Here is a 23,612-nt window from a genome sequence, read left to right as displayed (position 1 = left end):
GGTTTTCAAGCGGTTTAAGGCGCCTGGTCACGTGACCCGTCTGCGCCAAGAGGCGACACGAACGTTTCATATATTTTCATCCGCTTCAAGTTCTAAGGACGACTCGGACCTGTAGAGAGTCTGGAGCCTCAGGTGAGTCAGGTGAGTCCCGGGCCCTCGTTTATAAACGCTGTGTGTTCACTGAAGAAAGTTTAGCGAAACAATGTTTTGAAAAAACTAACAAACTGAGAACGTGTGAAACAACACGCTGATCCGCACATGCGCACGATGGCGAGCGGCAGATGAAATAAAAGAAAACTATTGTGAGCGAAACAGCATATTTAAGACATGTAACCCATAGGAGGTTTATATTTGTAAAACAAAATGATGTTGAACGTGTCTGTTGACTTTATTTTGCCGAACTCTTTCTCTCCAAGATGCAGTAAGTTCCTCATCATGACCATGAACTTTTTACTTTAAAAAGTTCTCCCCGAAATCTCAGCGAACGAGGGGTTACAAGAGCGGAGTCCATTATGACCATGATTATAATGGCTTCACTCCTCCAGCCAGATGTAATCACGCTCCACTTTGTTTATACAACGAGTCCCTTGGAGGTGGAGACTTCCGGGGTTGATGACGCACAAGGACAAACATTGACGTCTGACCAATCACAGCAGAGTGGGCGTGGTTACAAGATTTCATCTTCAGAACAGTGTTTTCAGTGGGCGGAGCTTAAGGTCATTTTCAAGGTCAAGGTTCAAAAGTTTAACTTGTATCATCGATAAAAAGTACACACAAATTAAAGATGATAATTTACTAAATAAAACTCTCTGAACACATGAAATCGAGGGAAGAACATTTATGAAGCTTAAGCGTAAAAGTCTAAACATAGTTGACGTGAGAACGGATCATTGTGAAAATACTTAAAAAGTTAAAATCATGCGTTTGTCAACTCAGTGTCACTGATGAAATAAACCAGGTGAACTTGACACAATAAAAAACACACGTGTGTGTGTGTGTGTGTTACATTCTCCTGATATTAAAAACACAAGTTGACGCACTCGTGCAACAAGTTGATGATTCAGCGAAGCAGAAATTAAGTTTGTCTCACCTTCTGTTTACAGCTTTGATGGCGATGAAGATGACGATGATGATGAAGGTCCCCCTCCCACCACAGAAGTTGACTCCTCCTCTCAGCTGCAGCTGTCAATCAAGCTGGACAGCTGATAGAGGAGAGTCAATGTGGTTTGCTGGGACACACACACACACACACTCTCTTACACACATTCAGTCTGTTTTGTTCGTATTTTTCACATCCCTTGAAGCACACACACAAACACAGACACACAAGCAACACACTTTGAAAACCAAAGCCAAACACTTGTTAATTTGTTGTGGTTTGCGCCCCTGAACCCCCCCCCAAGACACACACACACTCCCCTCCTCCTGATATTTATAGCTCATCAGGCCTGTTCTTGTCACGACTATTTCGGGGCAGTGTGTGTGTGTGTGTGAGTGTGAGACAGTCGACGCTTCGGGAACCTGGAAACAAAAATTCTGGACTTTTTATCGTCGTCGAAGGTGAGAAAATGTTTGTTTGTTTGTTTGTTGTTGTTGTTGTCGGAGTCAAACCTTCATCTTCAGACGAGCGTTCGTACTCGTGTCACTGAGTATTAATTCGATTTTACTATAACTGAGTAATGAACACTCTGACCCACAATAACACACTCAAACACACACACACAGTCACACTTATTAACATAACATGTTCATACACACACAAACACTTACACACACACGCAACACGTTGGAGCGCCTTCACACACACGTCACACAACGAATTGAATTTGTGACGCGACAGTTCGGACGTTGAAGTTTGTCGTTAATTTTAAAAGCTTTTCCACTAGAGGGCGCTACTGTTACTGTTTAGATAGTTGAGATAGAGTTGTTCAACACAAATGTCATTTTTTGTTGTCTAACAGGCAGAACAACACAACACTACGTGTATGTGACGACGAACTGACCCTCAGTTAACCAGCAGAGGGCGTTTGTAGTTGGTTTTATTTTCCCGTCTTTTCCCAGTGGATTTCAAAATTTCGTACGTCTGGAATGTCGGTGCTGACCCGGGTCCACCAAAGCACCAATTAATTTCTGTACCAGGAACACACAGCTGGCAGAATATTGCTCCATGTGGTCATAATGTTATGAACATCCATGACTAGACCGGACTTGATCATCGGTGAAAAGTTGTTGAAGTTGAAGTTTAACATCTGGTAACTTCTTCTCTCCCTGTGTTAGGACGGTCCCTTAACTCCCCCGACCCCTCACCACCTCCCTCTGCCGTGAGATCACACCTGTCTGTGACACTGCCTGAACACCTGAGAACACCTGTGCCACCGACGTTGCTCCACTTACCGCCTGTGACCCCTCTTGCATTTGTCCCGTGGCACCATGGCACTGTCCTCCCGCCTAAAGCTTTGGGAGAATAAGGTTCATCCAGTCGGCATGTTTTCCGTGAACATGTGACCTTTTTGATCCTGTGAACACGCTGACGTTAGCGAGCGTTGTTTTCTGTCATCCATGGTTTTCTTGTTGCTTGTGCAGATCAAGGAGGAAAAGACGGTGGTCTCCCCTGACGTGGCACCACCTCCACCACTCTCGGTAGTTCCAGAAGGATTCCTGAAGCAACTGGTGCGAGACTCGGAGAAAGTGACCAAACAGAAGGAACCAGAAGTCAAGGTGGAAAAACAGGTATGAGTGTTGGTTTGACACAGCCTAGCGTAATTTAATGAAGCCTGGTATAGCATGAAAAGTGTAGCGTAACATGCCTGGTGTAACATAGTCTAGCCTACATTAGCCTAGTGTAGCCTAGCATAGTCTAGTAAAGGCTAGCAAACACTTACATACCCTAGTTTAGCCGATCATAGATTAATAAAGAATACCTTATCTTAGCCTTGTGCCATTGTTCTTCAACAGCCCAGTAAACTGAGCGGGGAGCTGGTGCAGCAGTTCCTGCTCCCGGACCAAACACCCCCAATCCTGGAAGCAGAGATGGCCCTGCGAGCCGAACAGTTGCTTAAACAAAGTCGCCTCTTGGATCGGACTTCCCAGAGGCACATTGTCTCCCCGGTTCAAGGGAACATGTCCAATCCTGGAAGCAGGCCGGACACCCGACAGGAGGTTACCCCAGAATCACAGAAGCAGAAAGAGAAAGCGAGGTAAGAAAAATTAAAGCAGAAGTCTAATGCCCCCTCCCACCGTGTCTGTGAACAAGTTCTGGATTATCATTAGGAGGGTTGGTTTGTCAGGAGGGATGGCTGATCTTTGGTAGGGGGATATTTGGGTGGGATGTCCCGTAATACGCCCACAGGTGAATCCTGAACTAGTGGGCACAGACTTAAGTCCAGCCAAGAAGCAAACATAGTGACCACAAGGCACACGCCCAAAAAGTCTGGACAAGAACCAATTACTTCTTCTAAGTCAATAGTGTCTTTTTGGTACTGTACACAAGGTGTCTGGTCTTAGGAGCACATATTAAACCAGAGGAGGAGCCGCATGGTCTATTCCCAATTGAGTGCACTCAGACGACTGGTCAGAGTTATGGTCCACAGAGACTGCAGAAAGGGGACTAGACAAGACAAGGACTAGGCAAGAACAACAAGGCCTAACCCCACACTGACTCTTTTTTCCTTGCAATTATGCCAGGCAACAGTTGGATGTTGAGAAGGTTCAGAAGAAGATGGAGGAGGTCCAAAAGTCACAGGAGAGTTTCCACAAGATGGTGAATGGTGGACAGATGGAGGAGCAGGAGAAGCGCCAGGAACCAGAGGGGCGGCAGGCCGAGACAGCCATTACAGAGGACCACAGACCAGAGGTTTGACGTTCACCAGGATTAGTTCTTTTGAAGTTGGTTCATGTATTTCTTGCTCAGGTGAAGGACATCTGGTATGAAGCTGGAACCGTTTGGTTTGTCCACAAAGATGGTTTCTGTCTTGGTAAGTTGCACTTTTCATCTATCTGGTCTCGTGGACTTGTCTGATGAAAGGTACTGGCTCTGCTCAGCGACTCAGCTAAAGCCTGATGAAGGAACGCCAGAACTCCCAGACGGCCATGTGAGAGTCCGACTGCAGACTGATGGGTCACTGCATGACGTGACGCAACACGATATCCAGAAGGTGGGTTCTGTGATGACCCAGGAGCAGATCCGGTCCTGACTAACTGTCTTCCTCAGTGTAACCCCTCAGAGCTGGATCTCTGTGACGACCTCAGTCAGCTCCAAAGCGTCAATGAGTGTGGTGTCCTGCACACACTGATCTCCCGTGCCAGAGCTGGTCTGTCACTAACCAGAGCTGGCCCCAACCTAGTCAACCTTTGGCCTCCGATCCAGACGAACAACAAGGTGAGCGCCTTAAAGGTCATGACCTTTATCTACTCAGCTTTCTGTCCCTCACAGTCAAGAGTCACTATGTTTCTCTGCTCTCAGACACCAAAGTCCCGGCGAGGGGAGTCGGTCTGGAACGCCCCACCTGAGTTAGCCGCACTGGTCAAGCGGGTCTACGTATCAATGGTTGGGACTAGGAGAGACCACAGCTTCTGCGCGGTAGGACGCAGTGGTACTGGCAAGACCACTACATGTCAAGCCTTCACACACGAGTTGCTGAAGCTCGCTGGCACCACTGGGGGCAATGTCACTGGTGAGTAAGATGGGGTGGGTTCAGACTGACCCCCTTTCCTTCAGGAATGTTCTTGACTTCTTGACCTGCGACTCTGTTTCTTCACAGTTGACCGTGTCCTTGCCATGTTCACCGTCCTTCGCTCCTTTGGCTGTGTCAGCTCCCCAACCAGCGATGCGTCGTCTCGATTTGCCATGATCTTCTCTCTGGACTTCAACCACGCGGGTCAAGCTTCCGGTGGCCACCTACAGGTGAGCGTCTGATGTCTGGTTGATGGCCCTTTTGTTCATGTTCATCCTATCTCTTCCTGCAGACAATGATGTTAGACAAGTGGAGGGTTTGTCAGAAGACTTCAGGAGAGAGCAGCTTTCTGGTTTTCTCACAAATGCTGGCAGGGCTTAGCTCTGAGCTCAGGTACAAAACCACCCCCCCCTTCATCCTCCTCTTCATTTGCTTCCTTGTCTTCTCCATCTTTCTTTCCCCTGCTTGTCTTCATCCTTCTCTCTCTTCTCTCCTTCCCATCATCTCCTGTGTGTGACTGCACCAGGTCGGAGCTCCAGCTTCACCAACTTCCAGAGTCTAACTCATTTGGAATGACTGCGCCAACAAAGGTGAGTCTCACCTGCAGGTCTTTGAAGGTCAGAGGTCTAATGTTTGTTTTTTAGGTGGAGGAGAAGCAAAGAGCTTCTGTAGGCTTCAACAAGCTGTTGGTAGCCATGGACACACTGGGCTTCAGCCCAGGTGAGCAGCGAGCCATCTGGCATGTCCTGGCAGCGATCTTCCACCTGGGCGTAGCCGGAGCCTGTAAAGGTAAGCCTGCTCTTGTCATGGAGACACCATGTTTCACCTGTCAATCCAACTTCTGAACTTCTGCTGACAGTTGGCCGAAGACAGTTTGTGAACTTCGAGAGCGCTCAGGCAGCGAGCAGCGTCCTGGGCTGTGAGGGTGACGAGCTTCACACCGCCGTCTTCAAGCACCATCTCCGCCACATATTGCAGCGAGCCACCGGGGGCAGCAGAGAGCGGGGCACTGACGTAGAGGAAGGTCAGAGGTCATGTATAACATATTATAACATAATCCAGAGGAAGTAGGATCATATTCCTGTCTTCTAAACATGGTCCAGAGTCCTCCACCATAGGTGTCTCTTCCTGTTGTGTTCAGACGGACCAGCATCGTAGCGAACTGGCATCTTAAATTTGAAAACAAAATGGCCACCTGCTTGTTCCCTCAATCTCAAAAGTGGAATTTTGAAGAGGTGTAGGTTCCGACTGTATTCTTCAGATGAAAACTCTGCTCATGTGGTCTCTGCAGGTCCAAGACTGTCGGCAGCTCAGTGTGTTGAGGGAACAGCTGCCGGACTCTATGAGGAACTCTTCATTGCCATCGTTTCAATTATCAACAGGTGAACGCACACACACTCACATATAAACACACATGCACACACACACACAGGGAAATGCAGAAACAAAGTCAACAAAGACACACATTCACACACACAAACACCAACACATACACACAAGGATACAGAAAAACCCAAAGCACATTCACTGACATCTATGCTGTGCCTGCAGGTCACTCAGCAGCCAGCAGTTGGCGCTAGCCTCAGTGACTGTCGTTGACTCACCTGGTCTGAGGAACCCAAGACACACGGCAGGAGATCGAGGAGCCAACTGGTCCGAGTTGTGTCACAACTACCTGCAGGAAAGGCTGATGGAGCACCAACACACACACACCTTCACACATATCCTGGACTTGTATGCACAGGTACACAAATTGAGACGGATGCAAAACGACACACAAACACACAACAAATCTGTATGTTTTGCAGGAGAACATCCCCGTAGACTTCCAGGGTCCAGACGAGGGTCCAGCTGACATAGTCTCAGCCATCGACCAGCCCCCCCCACAGGTCTGCTGTTATTCCACAGGTTGCTGGTTCAACACCTGGGTTGACTCTCTGGGATTCTGTCTCAGGTCCGGGCAGTAGATGGAGACCCCCGAGGTCTGCTGTGGGTCCTGGACGAGGAGATGCTAACAACGACTTCCAGCGAGAACGTCGCCCTGGAGAGAGTATGTCAATACTACAGTGACGCCGGTAAGTCTGGTGAATATGATACAGCTCTGGCCCAGGTCCTGACTCTGACCCGTGTCTCCAGTCCGTCAGTGTGAGCAGCCGCTCCAGTGCGAGATCAACCACCTGACTGGATCCGACCCAGTTCGCTACGATATGACCGGATGGTTTGGTTTCATTCAGATCAACCAGTCGGCCCTGAACGCCATCTCTCTGCTGCAGAACTCCAACATGTGAGTTCATGACCGGCAGGTCCACTTATAATAGTGATAATAATACATTTTTATTGAAGTCGCCTTTCACAGCACTGAAGGAAACCATTTTGTTAAAACAATTTTAAACAGAATACTACAAAACATCGGTCCGTGTGTCTATGTTACGAATGTCTGGTGGAAGGGAGTTCCAAAGGTGGGAAGCAGAGCGGCTGAAGGCCCTGGCCCTCTATTTGGATGAGATCATTCAGAAATGGGGTTGTGCAAGCTGTTGAGTACTTCCAAAGTCAAGAAGAAAATTGTACAGTTGATACTTTGAGTGACCGGGAGCCAGTGAAGTTGTTGGAGAACATTGGAGATGTGAATGATAGAGTGGGTCCTAGTGATTATCTGAGCAGCAGCATTTTGGACCAGTGGAAGTTTAGAGGGTTATTTGAGGGGGATAGCAGAGATAAGAGATTGGCAGTTATGGAAGCTGGAGTTGATCAGGGTATAGGTACTGGGGGGGGCTGAGGGAAGGACTAAGACGACTAATGTTGTGAAGATGGATGTGTGCTGAATATTTTATTGATGTGGGGATGGGAAAGGGCAGGGAAAGGCTGGTATGGTGGAAGGTAGGAAGGTAGTTAGGTAGGTAGGTAAGTTTTTCATCTGGGGGAAGGGGAGATGGAGAAGTTGTTGATGGTGACGGAGACACTGTTGGCTTTTGTGAGGACGGATTTAGAAAAAATGATGGGAGATGGCTGGGAGTACATTTTTTTTAACTACATTAATTTGGAACAACCAGAGGGATATGATCTAATCTGATGAAGTAGGGTGTCTCTGAAGAGTCTGATGAAATAGAATTAAACTTCTGAGTTGATGTTGGACTCTATTCTTTCAACAGTATGTGTCTGTTTGTACAAAACTCTTTTCAACTGAAAAAACATTGGAAATTTATCTCAAGCCCCGCCCACTGAAAACACCATTTTTCTGGAGATTAAATCTTGTTTACAATAACCAACACCCACTTTGCTGTTATTAGATTGTCAAGCACTGAAGTTTGTCACAATGCATCATCAATCTTGGAAGTCTCCACCTCCAAGGGACTCGTTGTAGAAACAAGGCAGGGCGCAATTACAGCTGGCTGGAAGAGGAGGGAAGCCATTATTACGTCATAATGGACTCCGCTCTCGTAACCTCTCGTTTGTCAAGATTTCAGACGGGGGAGAACATTATAAAGTAATAAGTTCAAAACATGGTCATGATGAAGGACTTACTGCATATTGGAGAGGAAGAGTCAACATTTGAAACATGTCAGGAGAGGTGGGGTTTCACATTATTGCTGGAAAGGTTGAAAATCATTGGAGGTTATAAAAATGGTTGGGGTCTGAGCCAAGTTTGAGGATTGGTGTAATGGCAGCAGATTTGAGAGTAGGTGGCACTGAACCAGGGAGAGTTGACAGGGAGGAGCATAGGCTTTGATGAGAGTTGGGAGAAGGTCCATGTTGTCACTGTAGCACCAGTCGTACCGTGTTCACCTCCTGCATTCTCTCCTGCCCCTACAGCCCGGCGGTAAAGTCCATGTTCTCAGTGAGTGCCTCACTGCCACCTCTGTGTCGAGGTTTGGGGGGTCTGGAGGGGCGCAGCCAGCGCTCTCTGCAGCGCAGCGGAACCATCAGGAAGACCTTCAGCAGCGGGCTGGCAGCGGTCCGACGACACTCTCAGTGCATCTCTGTGAAGCTGCAGGCGGTGAGTGAGGAACATGAGGTGGTGGAGACTTGAAAGATTGTTTTAAACAAGCCTCTGAACCGATCTGCAGGACGCTCTGGTCAATCTGGTCCGCAGGGCTCGGCCCGTGTTCGTGCAGTGTGTCGGTACCAAGATGGACGCCGGCGGGTTCGACGCTCCGGCACTGCGAGTCCAACTCCATTCCACTCAGATCCTGTCGGCGCTGCAGCTGTACCGCACAGGTCTGGTCTTGGTCCGATGAGTTTTAGACCTATGCTGACTCTTCTCTGTGGCAGGTTTTCCGGATCACATGAGCCTGAGCGACTTCAGGTGTCACTTCCAGGCTCTGTCGCCTCCTGTGATGAAGAGATACTCCTCCATGTTTGTCAACCACGACGAGAGGAAGGTCCGTGTCCTTCTGATCTTCCTCTTTCATCATCTTCCTCTTTAGCACATTTTCATCATCCTTCTTATTCATTCCTAAATGTCCTCATCTGAAACCACCTCTTACTCAATTTTCTCCAAATCTTCATCATCATCTTCATCACCTTTTTTACTCCTTCATTTCCTCATCTTCATCATATTTCTCCTCATCTTCGTCCTCTTTTTCAACCTTATCCTCAACATCTTCATAGTCATTTGCATTGTCTTCTTCCTCATCTTCATCATCATCTTCCATATCTGTAGCCTCATTTTCCTCATCATTTCTTCATTTTTATCATCTTCCTCTTCCTCTCCTTCCCTGCAGGCAGTGGAGGAGCTCCTGGTGGACTTGGACCTGGACAAGCGCAGCATCATGATGGGGTGCAGCAGGGTAAGTGGTCCTGGTCTCTGATCTGGTCTGGACTGGACTTTGGGATTGACAATTGGTGTCCTTGCAGGTCTTCATGAAAAGAGGAGTTCTCGGGTACCTGGAGCAGCAGCGAGACCAGCAGGTGACCGGCTGGCTGCTTCACCTGCAGGCCTGCTGTCTGGGTCACCTGGCCCGGCAGAAGTACCGGCGGCTGAAGGTGAGTCCAGAGAAAACATCACCAGTGGAACCTTCAGTTGTTCATGTATGTGTGTGTGTGTGTGTGCAGGTTCAACAAATGGCCGTCAGGTGTCTTCAGCAGAACCTGAGGACCCTCCGACAGGTGTCCAGTTGGAGCTGGTGGAAACTCTTCTGTCGAGTACGACCACTGCTGGACGTCAACATGGACAACCAGAGACTCAAATCCAAAGAGGTAACACACACACACACACACAGACAAGACAGAGAATGAGGGTGGTTGATGATGTCATCCATGATGTCATCAGGATGAAATATCAGCTCTGAGACGTCGACTTGACAAATCTGAAAAAGAACGAAATGAACTGAGACAGATCGCAGACGAGCGGGACACTAAGGTACACACACACACACACACACACACATGCACAAACATGCATATAGCCACACGACTCACACACACACATCCACTCTCACACACACACACAATCTCACACAAGCACACTCTCACACACATGTACACACATTTTCATTTTTTAATGAACCAAGACTCGCGATGCCTTCACGGACCTCCATAAACTCTGAACTTAACACTTCAAACCACAGTTACAATTCTCTATATTCTCACATAGTTGACACCTGAGTATTTAAGAAATTGTTGACTTGCTCACCCATCTGTGAAGAAAATGAATAACTCAGGTTCTCTGATCACTAGAACGATGCAGTTAACTGGACGCAAAACTCACTTCAAAACATAAACGCAGCACAACTAAATACATTACACACTGGACTGTGATCTTGTCTATTTCACATCTATATCAGATCATAAATTATTAGCAATAGCATAGACACGGTCCACCTTCCCAGGATTATCCAAAGTTAGCCGTGAAGCTAAAATGAACACGTGATGAACGTGTGATGCTCTCAAGGCAGTGGTAGTTGATCCAAGGCTGTAACCAATCACTGCCTTAGACTGATATATCTATCATGTATTATACATGTATACATTTTGTTACGTATTTATACATTTATTTATACATGTATACATTTATTTATACATAATATTCATACACAAGTACACAAGCTTACCTTCACACAGATATATCCACACTCCCTATCATGGTGTATCATACATACATCAACAGTCCTAAAACACAAAAATGGACGCACAACGTGGAACACAAACGGAAGCACTTAAGCAAGTGAAACACAACAGATTATCATAGTTGCACACACAGTTGCAGTAACTGTAATCAAGTATGAATGCCTACACAACTCATAAAGAACACAAATACTAACTCGAACACTGACACACACACATCTGCAGGTTACAGCTGTGACTTCGGAGCTCAGCGACGAGCGTTTCCGTGGCGACGCAGTAGGTCAGGCGCTGGACGTGGAGCGAGCTGAACGCCTGCGCCTCAGTCGGGAGAACAAGGAGCTGCAGGTGAACAGGGTTCCGGGTCTTTCTCTCTCTCTATCTCCGACGTCCACTTATCATGACTGGACTGGGTTTTTCTTCAGACTCGTTTGGAACAGAGCAAGGTCGCCATGGAAACGCTGGAGAAGCAGCTGGAGGAAGAGAAGCTGAAAGTTGTGAGCGCAGAGAGTCGGCGAGCAGCAGGTACAGGTACGTCGCTCACGGTGAGGAAGTCAGGGGGCCAAGAAGTTCTGGATTCAGACGTCATCGTAGGCGACAGTTTGGACATTTGACGTGTTTGAACGTCGTTTTTTTTTGCTTGAAACGTGAAGATCGGGTTCGACACTAGAAGGAAACCACCAGGGGGCACCGAGTCGATTACAGGTAACGATTGACTTCCAGTCTGATGTTGAACTTAAACACTTGTGAGTCATCCTAATCTTCTGTTGTCGTGTCAACAGTTGCCATGGCAACATACTGCCAGTGAAGACAATAGAGTTACTTATGTCTCTTAAATGCAGCCATGAGCCCAGTGATCCTCTGAGATTTCCGTAGAGCTAAATCAGGATCCAAATATTTGTGTGGGAGTAAAAATCTGTTTTTTTGTTTTTTTTTTAAAGAAAAAAAAAAGATTTTAACTCACGTTGGGGTGAGTCATTTTCATCTTAGGAGTAATTTTAATGTTAGGATGATTCATTTTCACGTTAGGAGTAACTTTCATGTTAGGATGAGTAATTTTCACGTTAGGAGTAACTTTCATGTTAGGATGAGTAATTGTCATCTTAGGAGTAATTTTCACGTAAGGATGAGTAACCTTCATGTTAATAAGAGGACCTTTCATGTAAGGAGGAGTAACTTTCACATTAGGAGGAGTAAGTTTCATGTTAATAGGAGTAACTTTCACGTTAGGAGGAGTAACTTTCCCGTTAGGAGGAGTAACTTTTACGTTAGGAGATGTAACCCTCACGATAGGAGGAGTAACTTTCATGTTAGGAGGAGTAACTTTCACGTTAGGAGGAGTTACTCTCAACTTAGGAGGAGTAACTTCCACCTTAGGAGAAGTAACTTTCATGTTAGGAGGAGTAACTTTTGTGTTAGGAGGAGTAACTTTCACCTTAGGAGGAGTAACTTCCACCTTAGGAGGAGTAACCTTCATGTTAGGAGGAGTAACTTTTGTGTTAGGAGGAGTAACTTTCACCTTAGGAGGAGTAACTTCCACCTTAGGAGGAGTAACTTTTGTGTTAGGAGGAGTAACTTTCACCTTAGGAGGAGTAACTTCCACCTTAGGAGGAGTAACTTTCATGTTAGGAGGAGTAAGTGTCATGTAAGGAGGAGTAACTTCCACCTTAGGAGGAGTAACTTTCATGTTAGGAGGAGTAAGTGTCATGTAAGGAGGAGTAACTTTCACCTTAGGAGGAGTAACCTTCATGTTAGGAGGAGTAAGTGTCATGTAAGGAGGAGTAACTTCCACCTTAGGAGGAGTAACTTTTGTGTTAGGAGGAGTAACTTTCACCTTAGGAGGAGTAACTTTCACCTTAGGAGGAGTAACCTTCATGTTAGGAGGAGTAAGTGTCATGTAAGGATGAGTAACTTTCACAATAGGAGGAGTAACTTTTGTGTTAGGAGGAGTAACTTTTGTGTTAGGATGAGTAACCTTCACGTCAGCTGAAGTTGTCAGGACTTAAAGCGCCCCCAGGTGGTCAGGGTTCATTAACAGAGAAGTAACCAAGTGTCCTGACCTCTGACCTGCAGACGGCGAGCTGGCGATGCAGCTGGAAGTATGTCAGACGGAGGTGGAGTTCGTGAGGAAACGACTGAAGCAGACGGAGGAGAAGCTGGAGTTGGAGAAGGAGACGAGGAGAGAGCTGGATACCAAGGTCAGGTCGCCATGGAGACCAGAGGTCACAAGGGTCGTGTTGACTTGTGCGTCTGTGTGTAGGTGGCGACGCTGCAGTCTCAGCTGGATCAGTCCAAGAAGAGCGTGAACGAGCTCAGGAGACACTGTCGCCGCGTGACCTCTGACCTGCAGGACGCCAGAGTCCTCGCCGACTCGCTGCAGAGCAGGATGTACGACGTGGACCGCAAACAGAGACGGTTGGTCCTGACGTGTCTGTGGAGTCGGCTGTCAATCACTAATGTTCTGCTGATATAAAACTTGATAAAAAAGACTCGTCACTAGCTTCTCCTGACTCTGACTCCGGCTCTGGCTCTGACTCTGACTCAGGTTCGACAGCGAGCTGACTCAGGCTCTGGAGGAGGCGGAGAACGAGCGCGAGCAGAAGGACAAGACTCTGCAGGAGAACGCTGCTCTGGGAGCAGAGATCTACTCACTTCGCATAAACCTCCAGGTGAGTCTGGACCGCCTGGTTCCTCAGTGACTCAGATGCGTGTCTTCCACTAGAGGGCGCCTCAATGTTATGACTCTTCATGTTGTGAATCGTTTGGCGACTCAGTGCCGTGACTCGATATGTTCTCCTGTGGTGACCGTCAGGAGAGTCAGTCGGAGGTGTCCCGGGTCCACAAGCAGAAGGACGAACTGTGCTTCCAGATCCGGGACCTCAGTCTTCCTGTGGACCTGGCTGCCGAGTCTCTGCCGGACCTGAAGAAGCAGCTGCGCAGGTGCGAGGACGAGGCGTCCCAGCGCGCCGAGGAGATCCTGGATCTGAGCGCCAGGATCCAGCAGCAGCAGCAGGTGACCCGGAAGCCCGTCCTGCTCCACGGACGAACTCTTCTCACTTCCTGTCCCGCTGACCCGTTCAGGTCCACATGAGGTTCGAGATGGAGATGCAGAGGATGAAGCAGATCCACCAGAAGGAGCTGGAGGACAAAGAGGAGGAGCTGGAGGACGTGCACAAGTCCTCTCAGAGACGGGTGAGTTAAGCGGCCGGGTCTGGGTGGTTCTGGTCTGACCCGGGGGGGTGTGTGTGCAGCTGAGGCAGCTGGAGATGCAGCTGGAGCAGGAGTACGAGGAGAAGCAGATGGTGATCCACGAGAAGCACGACCTGGAGGGACTGATCGCCACTCTGTGCGACCAGGTGAGCCGAGTCAGGGGTCCGAGACAAGGGTCAAGGGTCAGGGTCTCTGACCAGGGGGGCGGTGTTTTCCGGTCCAGGTGGGACACCGAGACTTCGACGTGGAGAAGAAGCTGAGACGAGACCTGAAGAGAACTCACGCCCTCCTGGCCGACGCTCAGCTGCTGCTGTCCACGGTGGACAGCGAGAGTCAGAACCTGCCGCCCAACAGCAGAGACCAGCTGGAGAGACTTCACTGCCAGGTGAGAGGAACCAGCAGAACCTTCTCTGGACACGACAGCATCATCGTGTGGAAGTCAGAATGTTGCACAGTTTAACAGTTTAAACGACATCTTTGACATTGAAATTTTGTTTGGTTCTTAAAAATATTTGAATTTAATAATTTCTTTATTTAAAAGGTGTTTTTTCCTTTTTATTTAATAAATACCTTTTTAAAATTATTATTAAAAAATAAATGCTTAAAAAAACACATTTATTTTACATTCTAATACATTTGAAATGTATTTTCTTATTTTTTAAATGACTTAATTCAATACATTTTATATTGAAGGTTGAATTTGTTATTTTTAATCATTTAATTTAAAAAATCTAATATTTTCAAATCAAATCTTTAAAATCGAATGGTTTTTCCTTTTTATTTAATTAATACATTTGTTTCAATTTTTATTAAAAAATAAATGCTTAAAAAAATATTTTTATAAAGAAATATATATTGTTTTGAACATTTGAAACATCTTTTCTTATTTTTTAAAATAAATTCATTCAATAGTTTTTATATTAAAGGTTGAATTTGTTATTTTTAATAATTCAATTGAATTAATATTTTTACACAGACATTCTAGATATTCAGATATTCTAATTCATATAATTACAAAATGAGTTGATAATTCGATATTTTTTCATTTTTACCCTTTTAAATTCAATATAAAATGTAAAGGTATAAAAGTATTGAAAGTATAAAAATGAATCAAATTGAATGATTTAAAAAGGAATACATAAAACGTCTTATAAACAAAATAATAAATTGAATGAATCAATAAAAACTAACTTTCTATATAGAAATGATCGTATTCAAGGATTAAAAACAATTAAATGCAGTAAAAAGTGAATGTTCACAAACTTTTGAACTTTTAAATTCAACCCTACAATATCCATGTGTCTTGACTCGACAAAACGAAATCTTGTCCACCACGACACGACCTTCGACCTCGAGTGACATGACGTGTCTCCTGCAGCTGGAGGACAGCGAGCTGCGGCGACAGGAGGCGGAGAACGTTCAGACGACGCTGTCTCAGGCTCTGGAGGAGACGCAGGTGGAGCTGGAGAACGTCTGCAGGCAGAATAGTGTGGTGAGTCCCACTCTGGCGCGGGAGTCACATGCACGTCTGACGCGTGGACGGCGTCCTGCAGGTGGACGAGCAGCTCCTGATGCTGCAGCACGAGAAGATGGACCTGCTGAAGAGGCTGGAGGAGGACCAGGAGGACCTGAACGAGCTGATGAAGAAACACAAGGCCCTGATCGCGCAGGTCAGTGACTCTTCCTGCTGTGACTCGTGTGACTCACTGTTGTGTCTCTTGTTTGATGACTCTCTGCTTTGACTCACTCTGCTGAGACTCACTGTTTTGATTCTACTTTGGAGACTCACTGTTTTGATTCTACTTTGGAGACTCACTGTTTTGATTCTATTTTTGAGACTCACTGTTTTGATTCTATTTGTGAGACTCACTGTTTTGATTCTACTTTGGAGACTCACTGTTTTGATTCTTTTTTTGAGACTCACTGTTTTGATTCTACTTTGGAGACTCACTGTTTTGATTCTATTTTGGAGACTCACTGTTTTGATTCTACTTTGGAGACTCACTGTTTTGATTCTATTTTGGAGACTCACTGTTTTGATTCTATTTTGGAGACTCACTGTTTTGATTCTATTTTGGAGACTCACTGTTTTGATTCTATTTTTGAGACTCACTGTTTTGATTCTACTTTGGAGACTCACTGTTTTGATTCTATTTTGGTGACTCACCCTTTTGATTCTATTTTTGAGACTCACTGTTTTGATTCTATTTTTGAGACTCACTGTTTTGATTCTATTTTGGTGACTCACTGTTTTGATTCTACTTTGGAGACTCACTGTTTTGATTCTATTTTTGAGACTCACTGTTTTGATTCTATTTTGGAGACTCACTGTTTTGATTCTATTTGTGAGACTCACTGTTTTGATTCTACTTTGGAGACTCACTGTTTTGATTCTTTTTTTGAGACTCACTGTTTTGATTCTACTTTGGAGACTCACTGTTTTGATTCTATTTTGGAGACTCACTGTTTTGATTCTACTTTGGAGACTCACTGTTTTGATTCTATTTTGGAGACTCACTGTTTTGATTCTATTTTGGAGACTCACTGTTTTGATTCTATTTTGGAGACTCACTGTTTTGATTCTATTTTTGAGACTCACTGTTTTGATTCTACTTTGGAGACTCACTGTTTTGATTCTATTTTGGTGACTCACCCTTTTGATTCTATTTTTGAGACTCACTGTTTTGATTCTATTTTTGAGACTCACTGTTTTGATTCTATTTTGGTGACTCACTGTTTTGATTCTACTTTGGAGACTCACTGTTTTGATTCTATTTTTGAGACTCACTGTTTTGATTCTATTTTTGAGACTCACTGTTTTGATTCTATTTTTGAGACTCACTGTTTTGATTCTATTTTGGAGACTCACTGTTTTGATTCTACTTTGGAGACTCACTGTTTTGATTCTACTTTGGAGACTCACTGTTTTGATTCTATTTTGGTGACTCACTGTTTTGATTCTACTTTGGAGACTCACTGTTTTGATTCTATTTTTGAGACTCACTGTTTTGATTCTACTTTGGAGACTCACTGTTTTGATTCTATTTTGGTGACTCACTGTTTTGATTCTACTTTGGAGACTCACTGTTTTGATTCTATTTTTGAGACTCACTGTTTTGATTCTACTTTGGAGACTCACTGTTTTGATTCTATTTTGGTGACTCACTGTTTTGATTCTACTTTGGAGACTCACTGTTTTGATTCTATTTTGGAGACTCACTGTTTTGATTCTATTTTGGTGACTCACTGTTTGGATTCTACTTTGGAGACTCACTGTTTTGATTCTACTTTGGAGACTCACTGTTTTGATTCTATTTTGGAGACTCACTGTTTTGATTCTATTTTGGTGACTCACTGTTTTGATTCTACTTTGGAGACTCACTGTTTTGATTCTACTTTGGTGACTCACTGTGTTGATTCTATTTTGGAGACTCACTGTTTTGATTCTATTTTGGAGACTCACTGTTTTGATTCTATTTTGGAGACTCACTGTTTTGATTCTACTTTGGAGACTCACTGTTTTGATTCTATTTTGGAGACTCACTGTTTTGATTCTACTTTGGAGACTCACTGTTTTGATTCTATTTTGGAGACTCACTGTTTTGATTCTACTTTGGAGACTCACTGTTTTGATTCTACTTTGGAGACTCACTGTTTTGATTCTACTTTGGTGACTCACCGTGTTGATTCTATTTTGGAGACTCACTGTTTTGATTCTATTTTGGAGACTCACTGTTTTGATTCTATTTTGGTGACTCACTGTTTTGATTCTTTTTTGGTGACTCACTGTTTTGACTCAAAATATTCTATTTTTTTGTGACTCACTATAGTGAGTCTTTTTTGTGACTCACTGCACTATGACTTTTTCTAACAGACTCCCTTGTTTGACTGTTGTCGCTTATTTAATGAGTCTCTGGTTTAACTCAGTCTTGTGGGTCTTTTTATTGTGACTCACTAGTGTGACTCACTGTGTCTTTTATTCCATGACTCACGGCTGTGACTCTTTTTGCAGTAACTCAGTGTTACAACTCCTCATGATGTGACTCACTGTTTTGATTCTTTTTTAGTGATGTACTGTTTTGACTCAATATATTCAATTTCTTTGTACCTCACTGTAGTGAGTCTTTTTTGTGACTCACTGCACTTTGACTCTTTCCAGCAGATTCTCTCTTTTGACTGTTGTCGCTTATTAAATGACTCAATATTTAACTCAACGTTATGGCTCCTTTTATTGTGACTCATTAGATTGACTATTATGACTCACTGTTGTGTCTTTGATTTAATGACTCACTGCTGTGACCCTTTTTGGTGATGCACTATTTTGACTAAATATTTTAATTTTTGTTTTTGTGACTCACTGTAGTGAATCTTTTTTTGTGACTCACTATTGTGACTCAATATATTCAGCCTTTTCGTTGACTCACTTTTGTGTCACAAATAAAATGACTCACTGTTGTGACTCACTGTGATGTGACTGTTTTTGTTGCGACTCACTGGTGTGACTTTCTGCTGTGACTCAATGTTCTGACGGTTCTTCTCACTTGTTAGCATTGAAGCTACATTAGCTTGTTTACACGTCCACTGACCACTGCAGACCAGAAGGAGGAGGGGGGGGCGGTCATAATGTTTTGAATCTTCTCTCCTCTGTCAAAGTCGTCCAGTGACATCACTCAGATCCGGGAGCTGCAGGCGGAGCTGGAGGAGGCGCAGAAGCAGAGGCACGTTCTCCAGGAGGAGGTGAGCAAGAAGCTCAGGTTCTGGTCCCGCTGGAGACTCACCTGTGGTCCCTGCAGCTGCAACAGTGCGTGTCCAGGCTGCAGTTCCTGGAGTCGTCCACCGTGGGGCGCAGCATCGTCAGCAAGCAGGAGGCGCGAGTGTGCGACCTGGAGAACAAGCTGGAGTTCCAGAGAGGACAGGTCAAGAGGTTTGAGGTCAGCAGGCACAGGACGACGACGAGGGGTCAGGAGGTCAGACTGACAGGTGTGTGTCTCAGGTGCTGGTGCTGCGTCTGCGCGACAGTGTGGTGCGTCTGGGGGAGGAGCTTGAGCAGAGCGCCCAGTCCGAGGCCAGGGAGAGAGAGAACGCTCGCTACTACCAGCAGAGGCTGCAGGACGTCCGTCTGGAGATGGAGGAGCTGAGCCAGAGGGAGCAGGACAGCAGCCGGAGACGCATGGACCTGGTGACTCACCTGTCTCACACCTGTCTGACATGTCTTACACTTGTCTTACACATGTCTTACACCTGTCTTACACATGTCTCACACCTGTCTTATACATGTCTTACACATGTCTCACACAGGTCTTACACCTGTCTTACACCTGTCTTACACATGTCTTACACATGTCTTACACATGTCTTATACATGTCTTACACATGTCTCACACATGTCTCACACCTGTCTTATACATGTCTTACACATGTCTCACACAGGTCTTACACCTGTCTTACACCTGTCTTACACATGTCTTACACATGTCTTACACATGTCTTATACATGTCTTACACATGTCTCACACATGTCTTACACCTGTCTTACACATGTCTCACACATGTCTCACACATGTCTTACACCTGTCTTACACATGTCTTACACCTGTCTTATACATGTCTTATACATGTCTTACCTGTCTTACACCTGTCCTACCTGTCCTACACTTGTCCTACACCTGTCTTACCTGTCTTACATCTGTCTAACATGTCTAACACATGTCTAACATGTCTCACACCTGTCTTACACCTCTTTCACACATGTCTTACACCTGTCTCACACATGTCTAACACATGTTTTACACCTGTCTTACACCTGTCTTACCTGTCTTACACATGTCTTACACCTGTCTTACACCTGTATTACCTGTCTTACACATGTCCTACACCTGTCTTACACTTGTCCTATACCCGTCTTACACATGTCTTACACATGTCTTACAACTGTCTTACAACTGTCTTACCTGTCTTATACCTGTTTTACACCTGTCACACTTTACTATTATCTCACCTCAAAAACGTCGGGTGTAAGACCTTGCCTCACAACTGTCTCACCCCACATCTGTCTTACCTCATACCTGTCTCACCTTACATATGTCTCACCTCAAATATGTCTTACCACACAGCTGTCTTACCTTACACTTGTCTCACCTTGGATTCTTCCTACCTCCCACTTGTCTTACCTCACATCTGTCTTACCTCACACTTGTCTCACACCTTTTCTTACCTCCATGTCCACTGAATAACTATACATACACACTCCCAGATACACACACAGCAACACACACTTTTCCATTAGGCTCATCTCCGCACACTGATTAATCCTCGTTGTCTCTTCAAGGTTAAAGACACACCTACACACACACCTACACGCAGGCATGCACACACACACACACACGCACGCACAAACACACACACAATTGTGTCACTATGACAACAGCTGCACCCATATCTGCAGTGTGTTAGTGTGTGTGTGTATCTTCACCACAGTGACTCTGACAGGGTGAGTGTGTTAGTCCGTCGTTCTGCCTCATGTATACAGTATCTATATATATTTATTTAAAAAACACTAGTTATGTACCAGATGACAGTAGTAAACCGTGCACATGTTTGTTAACCACACTCGGTGTCACATTAGTCACACAACTTTGTGAACTTTCCTTGAATCTGGAGATCTCTTCTCCACAAATCTGCCACAAACACCTCTGGATGGCCGACTGAGGGCCACAGATGGCTTTGACCGTGTCTGACGTTTGTGCGTCTGTGTGTGTTTTGTGAGTCGTCCACCTGCTCTGGTCTACAACAGGTACACGGTTCACGGTCGGGCCTCTTGACCTGCTGCCGTTTCTTCTGCTCCTCAGGAGATGCAGGTGGAGGAACTCTCCGCCGTCCGACAGACATTACAAGCCGATCTAGAGACGTCGATCCGCCGCATCGTGGATCTGCAGGCGGCCCTGGAGGAGGTGGAGTCGAGCGACGAGAGCGACGGCGAGAGGTAGCTGACCTTGTTCACTCGCGCCCCCCCTTAGATAAGGTCACCTGACGGCTGTTTAACATGTCATCGCTCTTCTTAATCCAGCGTTCAGACCGCAGTCGAGTCTTTAACTCGGAGGAGAGACCTGTAAGAATCTGAGAGAGTGTGTATGTGTGTCTGTGTGTTGTCTTTATGGCTTATGGCTGTACAAGAGAACCTGAACGCATCAACTGGTTGGGTCCTTGAACTTCACATCAAAACCAAAAAAAATCATACATGAAAATAATCCAACTAAACCAGATTAAAAATGGAGTTTTGGGTGAGATTACACAGAAGGTGATGATGTGTTTTACTCTGAGATTATGTAATAGCATGTATGCTTAGCATTACTTAAGTGGCGAATGAGAAAAAGAGATTATCAAAGATTACCAAATTTTCCTGTGAGTTTGTCGACATCTGAGATGAAGTGTGGGATTATTGAAGATTACGGAAATACTGATGTAATATTGATATGATATTGTTAATGTGGAAATAACTGAGGCATGATGGGAAAAGTAACTATGAGGAGAGTTCCGACTTAATCACCAAGATTATCAATACTACATACTACTAAAATAAAAAAAACAGATTATTCTAGATTATGGGAGTGTCACTCACAAAGCAATGCTCTTTCTACATTATAAATTTGAAAGTAGATGTATTTGCTATAAATTATTGTTTATTTATGGTACATTCTGTGTGAAATTCACGTATTTTTTAGATTTAGAGATAAAACAAGTCTTAATTACGGAGATTATACTGATATCTGAAGTTATTTCAAATGTATAATATAAAGATGAACCTTATGTGAGGAGATTATTGTAAGATTATGTTGAAATATATGCAAACCAAACTGAGATTATAACAATTAAATCAAGATTTGCTAAGATTACCTCTCGGTAGATTACAGCAGGCTGGATTAGTGCGCGAGTGTGACCGGCGCTTGGTGTGTAGCATCATGTGACATGCGATGCACTAATGACTTCTGATGGTCACGTGACCAGAATTCATCAGAGTACCTGCTGCTAGCTCGTGCATGCTAGTCGTGCTAACGGCTCGTGTCGGCGTCACTGAGTCTTCGTGTGTCTGCAGCGACTCGGCCTCTAGCGTCGGCGGCGAGGATGTTGGCGACGGGATCCGCAAGTGGCTGGGAGTACCCAGAGGAGGCTCTCGCGCCAGTTCACGCTTCAGCGACAGTACCATCAGTGGCCACGAGGGGCGCCAGTCAGTGACTGACACCATTAGCAACTACAGCTTTCGGTAAAAGCACTCGTGCACGCAAGTGTTTTGATGTTTGACTTACATTTGTGTTCACTCCTCGTCCGAAAGTTCTTGTGTGGATCCAGGAGACGACAGTTCTGAAAGCGGCACCAAGGGTCCAGCTCGGGCTCCGTCCTCGTCCGCCTTGTCGGAGCTCCTGGACGGTCTTCGTAAGCGGAGAGCGGGCGCGGACGCCGGAGACGACGCCAACAGTGCCGTCTCACTTCCTGTCTACCAGACCACCGGCGCGTCAGCGATCAGGCGGCGAGCGTCGGCGCTGTCTTTAGGCCCGGACGACCTGCAGGAGCCGCGACCGGGCCCTAGTATCCTGAAACCCAGCTCTCCACTGCTGCCCCGCGCCACGAGCTCTCGGTCCATCTCCGATGATTCGTCGATGTCCGCCGCCGCCCGACTCCCTCGTTTCAGCTCCAGCGACTCCCTGACCTCCCTGCCGTCGCTCCCCCGTCTTTCTGCGATGACCTCGCCGCACGCCGGCCGCCATCAACCACCGTCGCTGACCATCCCGGAGGAGGACCTTGAGGAAAACCGGCGTACTTCCTTCCAACGCTCCCCTCTGGCGCCGAGGCGGTGCCTCCTGGGCAGCCTGGCGTCGGAGGACGCCGGCGAAGGCGCTCTGGGATCCGAACCCATGGTGTTCCAGAACCGCCGTCTCACCTCAGACTCGGGTCGGGACGACGCGGCGTCGGACATCCTCCCGGCCATCCGACGCGCCCAGTCCACCAGCAGCCTGGCCGGCTCCGTGCGAGGAGGCCGGCGGGCGCTGAGCGTGCACTTCGGAGAGCTGCCCCCGTCCACGCGCAGCCGCAGGGGCTCGGAAACGGAGTCCTCCAGTTCGAGCGGGTCCGGAAGAAGTTCTGAGCTCAGCGGGTCCAGGCGAGCGAGTGGAAGGCCGAGGGGTGAGAGGCTGGAGGCGGAGGGAAGCGAGGGAGGAGACGTGACGTCGGTCATGAAGAGATACCTGAAGAAGGAGCTGGACTGAGTCAGGTGCGTGAAACCAACACACAGACAGCGCCCTGGCTAGCTGGGACAAACAAAACACCTGGTTCATTATTAGATCATATTCCACGCGCTCTACCTCCTACGTCACTATATAGAGTCCATAACATGTGTGTGATGAACTGGACAGCTCTCCAGGGTGTCCTTGCCTCTTAACCTGGGTAGCTTGGAAATATGAAATTCATAATATTGTATATTAAATAAAGAGTAATTTACATACTTCTGAAATCAATTTGTTTTTTCTCTCCTGTCCTTCTCTCTTTCAGCCTCTGGGTGTCGCTATCGTCACCCAAAGAAACGACATGATGACGAAAGGAAGTTTCAAAGTAACATCACAACCACAGAGATCGTCCAACTTCAATTTCAAAATAAAAGCACTCTTTGTATTTTAA

General features: G+C 45.9%; 1 protein-coding gene across 2 annotated transcripts; it reads left to right on the top strand.

The window, feature by feature from the left end:
• The first annotated feature begins 1,479 nt into the window (after nt 1-1,479).
• myo18b (myosin XVIIIB) lies at nt 1,480-23,612 on the top strand. 2 transcript variants are annotated; one of them, XM_087790928.1, is made up of 45 exons: nt 1,480-1,560; nt 2,278-2,469; nt 2,584-2,730; nt 2,956-3,197; nt 3,685-3,853; nt 3,911-3,974; nt 4,042-4,154; nt 4,211-4,378; nt 4,463-4,673; nt 4,761-4,903; nt 4,966-5,066; nt 5,200-5,263; nt 5,318-5,462; nt 5,533-5,697; nt 5,965-6,055; nt 6,225-6,417; nt 6,482-6,562; nt 6,628-6,748; nt 6,810-6,957; nt 8,484-8,667; nt 8,738-8,888; nt 8,943-9,052; nt 9,395-9,460; nt 9,528-9,656; nt 9,726-9,869; nt 9,943-10,032; nt 10,962-11,081; nt 11,159-11,264; nt 12,807-12,931; nt 12,994-13,148; nt 13,279-13,402; nt 13,546-13,746; nt 13,815-13,925; nt 13,985-14,089; nt 14,167-14,328; nt 15,322-15,435; nt 15,497-15,613; nt 18,597-18,680; nt 18,737-18,874; nt 18,937-19,122; nt 20,792-20,925; nt 21,010-21,051; nt 22,036-22,203; nt 22,273-23,208; nt 23,487-23,612. In XM_087790928.1, the coding sequence occupies exons 2-44, from the start codon at nt 2,431-2,433 to the stop codon at nt 23,201-23,203; spliced, it is 6,402 nt and encodes a 2,133-aa protein (XP_087647054.1). In that variant the 5' UTR covers nt 1,480-1,560; nt 2,278-2,430; the 3' UTR covers nt 23,204-23,208; nt 23,487-23,612. The 2 variants fall into 2 exon arrangements, with proteins under 2 accessions (XP_087647054.1, XP_087647055.1); XM_087790929.1 differs by lacking the exon at nt 21,010-21,051.

The sequence above is a fragment of the Callionymus lyra genome, chromosome 5, assembly GCF_982586985.1.
Source record: "Callionymus lyra chromosome 5, fCalLyr1.hap1.1, whole genome shotgun sequence".
Lineage (NCBI taxonomy): Eukaryota > Metazoa > Chordata > Actinopteri > Syngnathiformes > Callionymidae > Callionymus > Callionymus lyra.
This window is presented reverse-complemented; position numbering and strand designations above follow the sequence as displayed.